Source organism: Galeopterus variegatus, unplaced genomic scaffold, assembly GCF_000696425.1.
Source record: "Galeopterus variegatus unplaced genomic scaffold, G_variegatus-3.0.2 Scaffold1717, whole genome shotgun sequence".
Classification (NCBI taxonomy): domain Eukaryota; kingdom Metazoa; phylum Chordata; class Mammalia; order Dermoptera; family Cynocephalidae; genus Galeopterus; species Galeopterus variegatus.
In genome coordinates this window covers 420,639-432,310 of record NW_007727828.1, presented here as the reverse complement: position 1 = coordinate 432,310, position 11,672 = coordinate 420,639, and the positions used below count along the sequence as shown (strand labels likewise).

General features: G+C 37.9%; 1 protein-coding gene across 1 annotated transcript in view; it reads right to left on the bottom strand.

The window, feature by feature from the left end:
* Positions 1-314: 314 nt before the first annotated feature.
* Positions 315-11,672, bottom strand: part of LOC103595216 (contactin-4-like) — a 306,924-nt gene continuing 295,566 nt past the window's right edge. The window contains exons 8-9 of the mRNA XM_008578555.1: positions 2,420-2,556; positions 315-813 (exon numbers count right to left, since the gene is read on the bottom strand). Of these exons, the coding sequence (XP_008576777.1) occupies positions 637-813; positions 2,420-2,556 (314 nt within the window). The 3' untranslated portion in view covers positions 315-636. The remainder of the gene's footprint in view (positions 814-2,419; positions 2,557-11,672) is intronic.

Genomic DNA, 11,672 nt, shown 5'->3' with positions numbered 1-11,672 from the left:
AAGTCTGTAATAGGAAGAGTTTACCCAGGCTCAGGGCCAGACATGACTTTCTGAGGAAGCAACAATGGAGCTGGGAGATGCAGAATGGGAAGGAGTTACTGAAAGGAAGAGGAGAAGGAAAAGCATTCCGGATAAAAGAAGCAGTACATGCCAGTGGCCTGTGGACGAGGGGAGGATGGTGAATATGCAGAACAGAAAGGTCAGTGTGGCTGAAGAGGAGGGAGAGAGTGGCAGGTGGTGAAAGATGTGGCTGGAGGATAGACCGCACATGGCCTGGAAAATCCAGATGCGGAAGAACAAGGTTCACTCTGCCAGCTGTTTGAATAAGCCTTTCCAAACCTCGTCAGCTCTTACTCCCTCCAATCTGAAATTTGTACCAAATCAGAATGATAGCAGCAGACTCCAGAGCATTTGCTCAATTTAGAAGTGTGGTCAATAGAGGAGTAGAAATGAATGCCGAGGTATCTGTGTTACCCATTGTAAGCATCAGAAGAGGCTGACTTAGAAAGTGGTCTCTTCTTACTGCTTGCAGACTACATTGCTTGTTTCTTAAGCAAAATCTTCAGCTTAAAGATTTCTTTCCTCTTCTTCTTAGATTGAACATTTATGCTTGGCAAATCACGTTAGTTTAGTGATTTAAAGAGTTTTTGTTTGTTTTTTTCCTTTCCAGTATAAAGACTCACCTATAACACTAAGCTCTGCGCTGGAAAAGATAACTCCATGTTTATTCTCTGCCACACACTGATACATGCCAGCATCTGAGAGGTTTACTATTGTTATGTTGAGTGTTCCTTGCTCGATTTGAATTCTATCCTGTGGAAGAAAAGAGGAACATAAAACAATGACCTTCTACAACTGAGACCTTAAGGCAATTTTGCTACATGTTATACAAGGGGGCTTCATGGGAAGAAAATAGTCATCATATAAGCAATTTATATAACATGATCTATTTATCTGTCAACTAAATTTGTGGCAGGTCAGATGCTAAATGCAACAACTGGTACATAAGTTGGTAAATGGAATTTAAATTGTAGGATTCTCCTGAGTTCTCATTGATTTAATAATGAAGACAGTCAGATTAATATCTCCTCTAAACAGATGAACTTGAAGCTTAAAATGCTTTTTTACTCTAAGGCTTTGTGCTAACTGGAGGTGGTGAGGGGGATGGAAATACAGCAAATTTACTGTGTATTTAAAACACTCAAATTATAAACAGGCAACACTTTGAAGGTTAATAGCATTGTAATCTTGGATGAAGCAGAGGCAAATATTTAATATTGGTTGAGGTTTACTAAATAAATGTAGATATTAATAATTTAATGTTCCCTTACTTTATTGCTGTTGATGGTGTGATTTAAGCTTAGGAGCATCTGCTGGTAGCTAAATCGGAAGGAAGTAAAGTTAGTGTATGGCACAAAAGACCTTTCTCATTTGTCCCCCTGAGGATATGCAACTGTGTATCAATTTTCACAAGTATCAGAAAGGATCTCCTACTCTCCAGAGGACCTGCCACTTAAAAATAAAATACATAAAGAAGTACATACTGATTTTCTGTTTGCCGCAGGGTTGCAGTTTAGGTGGGTGGACACTGTATTAGTATTTGAACAAATCAAGGAATCTGTGTTCCCTCACCTTACACAAAGGGAGGGAAATGCCAATTACTTTGGTACCTACACTCTAGCAATCTGTTTGAGTTTGGCTTTTATAATTGAGAGAATCACGGACCAGGAGGAGCCCTTCCAGTGAATGGAGGATATGTAATAGACAGGGGCTGGGTCAGTCCCCTTTCTCTTCCTGTTGCACAAATTTATGTCTGTGCCATTGCTCAGAGCAGGCACTCTTCCCCGGCTGGCCTACTGAGGAAGAAATCTGAGCATGAAAAAGTGGCTTTCAACTTGGGGTGTGGGGAAAAACGTCAAACTTCAGTTAACATCTGAAGTTCAGTAGAAAAACAGAATAAGGAAAATCAAATTGGACATAATTATTCCTTATTCTAAGGGCCTCCTCATCTGATTCATTCAGAAAACTTTGTCGGAGTGTTATTCCATCTAGATGGATATTCCTGTATCTTATCAATATCCCATCTCTTGCAGTGGATCTTGGGATGTACCTTCTGTTGTATCTTAGCTAAATTATATGTTCCAGACCTTCTGCATAACTTTCCCATTGCAAAGCCACAGATGTTCATCTGTGAAGATCAAAGATCTAGTATAGAAACTTAAGTGAACAAAGCTGGAGAACTGGACTTACGCATACTTTATACTTATGAACTTCATTCATTTTCACTTGTTCCACTATTATTGTCATTTAGTTGCATATTATTTTGGAAACGACTCACCATTTTCCTGTTTCCATAGAAATGAGGCCACATTAAACATCACAGTCAATACTAAGACACAATTACCATCAATTTGCTTACCTGAGTTAACAGGGGTTCACCATTTTTTAGCCACCTGTACGTAGGCTTGGGTCTTCCACTTGCTTTACATTCCCAAAAAACATTTTCTTCCATGGCTATGTGGATATCATTTATTTTTTGAATCCAATTAGGTTGAGCTACAGCAGTTCAAAAAGCAGAGAAATGACATCCATTCAGTATATGCTCAATCTACGTATTTTTATCATTTGCAATCAATGGGAAAAGTAGGCTTACAATAAAAATCTTTTTTCAGATGTTACACAAATAACAAGGCTGGGTAGAAGTTCAGAGGAGTGTCTATACCCTATTCTGAACACCCTATTTTTACGGTCCATATTGTTGGTCTTTTAATCACTAAAGGAAAAATATATAAAATTGCCATAATCCTTATGACAAAATTACCTGTCCTTTTCCCTTAAGTACATACAGTATTATTCCTTTTTTCCTTTTAGTACGGGAACTCTCCCACCACCCCTACCTTCCTACTTTTAGCTGGGCTCGTGGATTCCCAGCTGCACATGACATTTCTCAGATCCTTTTGCAGTGAGAGGTAATCATATGACTGAGCTCATGCCAATTGTATATGTGTGAAAGTGGTGAGATCAGCTTCCAGGTTATTTATGTAAAGATTCTTGCCCTAGACTCTTCTTGTCCTAGACTCTTCTTGCCCCTTCACACTGACTGCAAAACAGTGACAAGTGAAACAGCCTTGGCTCAGAGATGGATGGAAAGTAGCATGGAAATGCTGACCTGCCAGCTTTGGACCTTGAATTGAAACAGGATAGGGCTAGGCCTGTGAACCAAACTGACTCCATTTTCCCTGCAGAGGATATTTTGTGGCTTTTCCACTCCTCAGTCATGAAACCCTGAGGGTGCAAGATTACCCCATCACCCTGATAAAAGTGACTGAAAGAAACCATTTAGGTGTAACTGCCCTGATAAAATAAACTGAGATAAGAAAGGAAGAGATATTTACCAAGTTGTAAAACCTCATCCCCAAGGCTTCTTAAAATATAACTGTTAGCTTTGTTTAAAACCTATCATTATGTACCTATTCTTTCTTTCCCCATAATTGTAAAGAGTAAGTTACAGATTGAGCTGAAGCCCGTTTAGGAGTTACATGCAAGATTCTCCTGGAACTAAACTCCCCTGTGACAACCATAAAAATACCAGAAATCATCAAAACAAGATGCTGAGGTCAATTGAGGAACTGCTTACCTTTGAAAAAACCCTTTCCCAACTTCCCCCAGGAAGCTAGCCCAATCTCCTGCACTCACACAAAGCTTCAAGGTGACTGCTACAATGACCCTCCTGGGGTGGTGGTAATGGGCAACATCACCATCATGGACCTACTGAGCAGGTGCAATGACCAAAGTCCTAACTGAACATGCGCCCATGCTGCAACCAGGAAGAAAAGAAGGGACTACCTCCAGAGACACAGTATGGTGACACTGGCCCTCACCCTTTGCCCTGTAAAGGACCCTGAACAGGTGCTCTTGGGGAGCTAGCTTCCTTATAGCAACCTCCCTCATGCAGAAGCTCTCTTCTCTTTAAATAAAGTGTTGCTTGCTTTCCTGCTGGGTGTATTGTTCATTTCTATGACTTTGAGACTCAAGAACCTGGTCTGGTAACAGAATGACTTTTGAAGCAAAGCAGCCCCAGACCCACCTACCTATTTTTTGAGAGATAACGTAAGAGAGAAATAAACTTCCTATTGTATTTTGGGGTCTCCTTTGTTAGATTACCTTAGCTTGTTCCTAACTAATACATGCTACTCTTATATGTTGTATAGAACACCTTCATGACTCTTTTCTTCCTCAAGACTATGATTGTTGTTATTATTGATTGTCTCTATATTGATAAAATATGAACCACATGAGTATGGCCCTAGAACCCTAAATGTTCGAGTGAGTCCTGATTTTTACCAAGCCTTCTTAGAAATTAAGTCCTGCCCACAGTCTAACACAAGAATTCAAAGCAGCACTAAATCACCCCACATTGCCCACTGCCATAAATCACTCCCACCACCCAAATTATACCACATTTCTTGTGCATTTCTTAACAATTGAAGTCATGTTTTCTTTTGTGGAAAAGCAAAATATTCTGGCTCCAAAATATATTTCTTTGACATATTTCAAGATGGCTAATTCAGAAAGACTGGGGGAAAAAACAACTGGCTAGAGGGCTGCTTCTTTGTGGAAGGAAATTTACATGTGTAAATGCAAACAGCCAGGCTTTCTCGGAGCACTGCCCCTACTTTGGCTACTATCTATTCTTTCTGAGGGCACCTGTGAGATCACTTAAAGTATTTTCATTTGCACACAGATGTGTGCAAATGAAAATACTTAACTTTAACTTCTGACCTCCTTGTTTGACCTATGAAAACACCTCCCCCAGAAGGCCAGAGATGTCAGGCCAGTGTTCTGGAGCTTGTACCTCCTGCTACATTCTCTTTCTTATGAACACTAGTATATAACCCACTGTACCTCTATTGGAATTTGAGACACTTGGGACATTTGGAACATTACTCTTTGTGATTCTCTTGTGCTTTGCCTTCTCCCAACATGTTAAATAATAAAATCTGTTATGCTTTTTCTTCATATTGATCTAAATTTGTCATTAATTTTTATTAATGAATCTTTAAGGCTGAAGAAGTTTTCCTTTGGCCCCTACACTTTCCTCATTCTCAGTGGATATAAAGACAATATTAATTCCATGTTCCATAAAAAGTCTTCACAAATATCATATCTTACCTCAAGCACAATTTAATGTTGTTAGCTATAATTGTAAATATGTTTAGGTAGAAGACCTTTAGCCCAAAGTCATGTAGAAGATTATCACAGCTATCATTCTGGCATGTTATCTGCTAACAGGGCATTTCTATAGGGTTATCCCTACCAAGGTAAACCTAATAATCAGAGCTGATATCAGTATTAATTAGAAGATGCTACTCAATATTCTTACCATGGCTTTTAGCTGACTTGACCTCAGTATCTTTATTCAGCGAGGCTTCAAATCATCCATAATTTAATTCAAAAGGAAATCGCTAGTGTTAAGGCTAAGCTGTATATCTTACCTTCTCATTAATAAACAAAACTAGAAAAGCACTCTACAAGTCAATTAACCAGCAGAGGTCTCTAGGTCCTGGAATAAATGTTGCTTTCTTCTTTATTCCATCTATAAGCAATTTCATGTTTTCCAAAGAGCAAAGCACAATTTCATAAATCCTCTACTGATGGGGATGATGCATTGCCGCATATGAGGGGAGGCCAAAAGGGTCAACTTCAAAAAAAAGTTATAACATCAACAAGCATTAACTTAAGTGAAGGGTTATAACCCACATCATTGAAAGAGCTTCAAGTCTACCGCTGTTCTGTATCTTCCTTCTGTTAATGCAAAGGACGCTCAAAAGGTTCACTGCTTGGAGAATTCGATGTGTAACACTGATATAGGTAATGGCAGTTGTGTGCCTGATTTCACACTCAACCTGCTGAATATTTACCTCCTACAGAGTTCATGAAAACAAGAAAAGACACAGAAATCTGCTTGGAATATTAACAACTATGCGAAATTTTGAAAGAGTGAGGAAAAAAATGGAAGGGCAAACATAACTTATGAAGCAATGTCAAGTTGAAGTTCAAAAAAGAAACATCAAAACCACATGCAAAGACAAGGATTTCAATGTCACAGATTTCCTGTAACACTTGGGCTTTCTTTCAAAAATATATAAAGCTGGAAGCAAAACTTTGCAATCTCACAAAAGGAGGTGGGGCAGAGAAGGAAAGGACTTGAGAGAATTTTGAAAAGACTTTGCAAAGTTCTAATTAAACATTTCTGAGGGCTCATTCTGCCTCTTCCAGCAGGGTTATAGAGGTCAAGGTGCTCTACAATAATGCTCAGTGATAGCTATTTGTGCTGGCCATGGTGAAATCAACAACGAATTCGGTGTTTGTGAATCATTGGGCACTTCATCTGTTTTTAAAGTAAAATTAATTCATAGAAGTCAAATTTGAAATGATATAAACATATTCCTCTTCAAGTGAATGTCTGGACATGGGCCCATGGAAATTAGAAATGGAATATCATATTACATAAATGGCAAAGAGTGAGACAGTCTTTATTTTAACATGCCAATTGAAGATCTACAGGGCAAAATCCCACATAGTGAAGGTTTTCACTTCTACTCAGATTGGATGAATCATATATAAGTGGGGGAGTTTTTCATACTGGAATAAATAAAGTCCTATGCTTGATGGAAATGGTTTTACATCTCCACATTTTGGGGGGTCATTTAGCTCCAAGTCCTTAGATGACAAGTATTCTAGTTGAGTATATTATAGAAAATATCATTTCTCCCCCTCTTTTTTTGATAATGCCTCTGGTTACACGGTATTTATCACTTAATATTGAAGTTCAACTACATTTTACAATTCTATGTTTAAATACTAGCTCAGAGGAAGGCTTGAACAGGTGGGTTTAGTACTAGTTTTTCAGAAGACAATTAAAAAAATTTTTTTTCTTTTTTTTTTTGGTAATACAGTTAGCCCTCCTCTGCATCCTCAGTTTCAACCAACCACTGATTGAAATTATTCTTAAAAAAAACAATAAAAATAACAGTACAACAATCAAAATAATACAAATTTAAAAACAATACAGTATAACAACTAATTACACAGCATTTTCATAGTAGTATTACAAGTAATCTAGAGATGATTTAAAGCATATGGGAGGATGTACTTAGGTTAAATGCAAATATTCCTTGATTTCAGATAAGGGACTTGAGCATCCCTGGATTTTTGTATCTTGGGGGAGGCGGGTTCTGGGACCAATACCCCATGTATACTGAGAGATGACTGTATATGTAGATCCCACATATTAAAAATAGTCACAATTTAAAACAGAATCACCTGTTTTGGCCTTTCATGTCTTTTCAAGGTTTGAAACAGAAGAATCCCTTCTCTAAGGACAACCTAAGTCTGTTTTAATGCTACAAATTCAAACATAAAGTTAAATGGTTGTGCTGGGATTTGACCCTGTGACACTATTAGTCTCTTGGATAGATGAACAATCTTTTCATTTCAATCTTTTGTTCAATAACTGCCATAAATTACCTAAATCAATGCTTGTGTATTCCAGCCACTGGAATCGGGTGAGCATCTTATCCAATAGTAATTTATAATGCAGGCAGATATAATTTGAGTATATAATTTGAACAGAGTGGGTCAAACAATTCTCAGAGCTATCTGGCTCTGCAGTTTTCCAAAAACAGAAATTCCTAACAAAAAGAAATGCTAACCTGGGCCTTAAACATTAGAAATTTAAAAATCTAAAAGAAAGGACATAATATCAAAAACTTTTAAATTACTATTAGAAAGAGGACCTGTAGACATTCACAATTCTTTCTGATTGCTTACACAGTCTTAAAGAAGATGAATCATCTCCAGGGAATGCGGAGGTTTGGCTAACATTGCTTAAGAATCTTATTGGTAGTGGGCTTTATGATACTAAAGATAATTACTTGGCTCTAGTTTACCACTTATATATAGATGCGTCCCAAGTCTTTATCTCCAGCCTGGGATTCTTATACTGTTGATAGAACCATCAAGATATTCTCAACTTACCTCAAGTCTAATGTTCCCAGTCTTGGCACTAGAACTACTTGTATCCCAACATTACCATAGAGAGTCTTCCAGTTTATTATTACAGTCTTCTTTTAAACCCCTGACTTCCAATTTGCAGAAACCACTGAAAGGAAGGACCAGCTTTACAAAAGTACTTATGCTGCACTCTATAGTAGGGTCCAACTCTGATCTTTGTTCATCCCTGATCATCTCCACTCCTCTAACTTCAAGCTCTCATCCATTCCCCACACAACACCAATCACCATCCTCATAGGAGTTTTCAAACTCAATGCCACAAAGCCTGGAGGGTTCTTGGAAGGTACCTGCTTCAACTACAGCAGCCATGCTTTGTTTTAAATATTGAGGGTTCCTTGTAATATTTCATTAAAAAAAAGGAACTTGATAATTATACATACACACACTTTGAAAAATACTATGCTGATACAATATCTTGTCTTAGAAGAAGAGCTCTGGATTTGGAGCCTGAAAATTAAAAAAGCCTAAGTTTTCTCCTTTGAATTGAGGGAAGATTGGACTTGATGATATCTAAAGTTCCTCTGGCTTTAATATGTGAAGCTTTTAGCCTTTAGATTGCCTCTTGAGCCAACTGGATTCACGGTTCTGGTTTTTCTGTTAATTTGTGCTTCATTCAGACACTCCTATTTATGGTTTCTAATCTCTATATAAATTACAACTTCTGTATCTGGCAGTGGCAGAGGAGATGCCATCAGGCTAAACTTCTTACAGATAACAATGATAAACTCTGGACAAAATATAAAAAACAACTATGTGAAGATGTACTATAAGGCAACCAAAAGCAGGTATATTTCTGTTAATAGGTATTCATCAATAAATAAAACAAATATGATTGCAGGAAATAATCTGTGTATGAGATAATGGGTAAGATTTGTGAATGTGCTTTGCACACTGCACATGTTACACAAATTAAGAAAACATTACTATTATTTCATATCTTTAGGCTAAATAAAGTCCTCTGCCATCTGGTCTCACTTAGTTCTCTCACTTTCTCTCCAACTATGCCCAGTGAACCCACAGTCTGTCAAGTAAGGGTCTTTGTTCTAGACTCCAATAAGGCAGTTACTGCCTTTGTATCTGTTTGTACCACTGTGTATTTTTGGATTGTTCTCCTCTTCATTCTCTAACCAGCTTTTTCCTCTGTGGTGCCACCTCCTCCACAAAGCCTTCCTGATCTGCCAATTGCAATCCTTCTGAACTTGTACAGCTCATCTGGCACAAACAGTATAACAGTTTTGTGCCATCAACTTGTACTGTTTCTTTACATTTTGGTTTCACTTGTTTCTTGTTAATCAGTTTCTAAAAGAGTGCACATTTTCTCTTTTCTTCTCAGAGGTGCTGTAGCCAATAGAGAATTTTATAAATGAGTCATGAAATAAAAAAAAAAAAAATTGTAAATCTGCAATGTATTTATTTTTGAAAAGGCCTTTAGACAGACTGGCTCTGCCCAGTTATACACAGATTAACTAAGCTGTGACTCTAGCCTAACATGAATTAATTTCTTCACATTTTTCTTTTTAATCCTCAACTCAGCCTCTATCTAGTGTTTCTCTGAATCTGTTCTTACTGGACTGAGTTCATCCCCTTTTCTTTCTGCTATCCACCTTGAGTCCCAAACACAATCAATCATGGATGCTAATTATTAATGGAATATCTTTTTTTTTTTCCTTTTTGTCTTTTTTCGTGTCCGGCAATGGATCGCAACCCTCAGTGTCACGCCCGTACCGGACCGGGACCGGCAACGGGATCGCAACCCTGGGTGTCACGCCTGCACCTTGCTCAGCCAGTGAGCGGGAACCGGTCTGTATGTGGGATCCGAACCCTCGGCGGGAGCGCCGCCGCGCTCCCAAGCGGCGCACTGTAGCAGTGCGCCACCAGGCCGGCCCCTTAATGGAATATCTTATCAGTATCACTTACGTACATCATTTTTAAACCTCATAACAATTTGTAAGTTAAGTGGAAATACCCCTATTTTATAGAAGAGGCCCAAGGACATTAGGTCCAGATTCAGAAAGTGACTCAATTAGGACTGGCACACAGGCCTGCTTGGCTCTAACATCCATTCTCTATCCAGAGGCTCCCCAAATATGCCTAACCCTACTACCCATAGCAGTGGGAATATTCTTTTACACCAACAGTTTTCAAAGTGTGGTCTAAGTCTTGGGGACTATGAGTCCCAAAATCTGAGAACAGATTTTCTTCATATACTTCAACCAAAACAACATAACATGACAGACTGAATACAGAGACACATATGAGAATCCAATTTTCTTCTACTAACACAAATATTAAATATACTTGTAAAAACATAAACAATGCCACTCTTCTTACTAACTTTTTTTTTACATGAAAAAAAACATAGTTGGCTTTCTTTTCTTTTCTTTTCTTTTCTTCTTTTTTTTGGTGAATGGCCGGTATGGTGATCTGAACCAGTGACCATGGTGTTATAAGGCTGCACTCTAACCAATGGGGCTAACTGGCCAGCTCAGTTTTCCTAAAATATTTATGTTAACATGCACTGGTTATATTTTTGTCATTTTAAAATAAATCAAGTACTAAATTAGTTTCTCAGTTTTAATTTATAATATGGTGTGTATTGGTAGATATAACCCACACAAACGGAAACTCTTTGAGGTGTTTGATAATTTTTTTCAGGGTAAAAGGGAGCTCTGAAACCAAAGTTTGCAAACTTTTGTATTAAACAAGCAGAGGAACTTTCAGATAAATGAATTCACTTATGCAAAACTTGCTACAAGCAAATTTAAAGAATATTCCTTGATGGATAAACAATGTAACTGCTACATTTTGCCTTCTGTGGCAATATAGAGTGAGAGACTTGAATTGCATTTCAATATATTGTCCTTGACATGACTCTTTCTTTCACGGCTTAAAGTTTCTCATGGGGTGAAGACCTTATGTCCCCACTCCTGTACTACTTTCCACTATCTATTTACACCATTTTCTCAGTGTGCACACTGTGAAAAACTGCAGCAACCCATTTTATTGTAACTAGCAGATGAAGGAAAGAAACAAAGATTGTTGACTTTATCTTAAGTGACACTCTGAAGAATTGAGGGTCTCCATATCAGTTCTGTGTAGCACAATTAAGCAGACTACTGCTCTACTGTGTAATTACCTTATCTGCTGTGTTCAGTTTTTGGTCACTCTGTCCTTTAAGCCACTTTGCAGGGCTGAATATTATCTAGTGATCACATATACATAGCACATCCATGGGGAATTAGTATGCTGTGCTGCAAAATGCTTCTGTATTCACTTACTGATGACCTTAGAGATACTCAAACACTGTTTGCAGTGTCATCAAGCTTACCGTTTTGCCTTTAGAGCCAAAGGAATGTAGCATACAAGGTCTAAGCATAAAGCCTTATGTGTAATTTGAAGAAGAAGAAACAAAATCAGGTGACCAATTTGGAAAATAGAAAGTAAAAAAGTCAATTGTTCATCCAGATGTTTTCACTTGTGACACTGGTTGCAGACAATATATAAATAAAAGTATCTCCTTATCTATTTTATAAAAATGTTGCATTGGCAGGAAAATTCATGCAGTATAGCAGAAAGAGCAGTACTAGTAATATCTC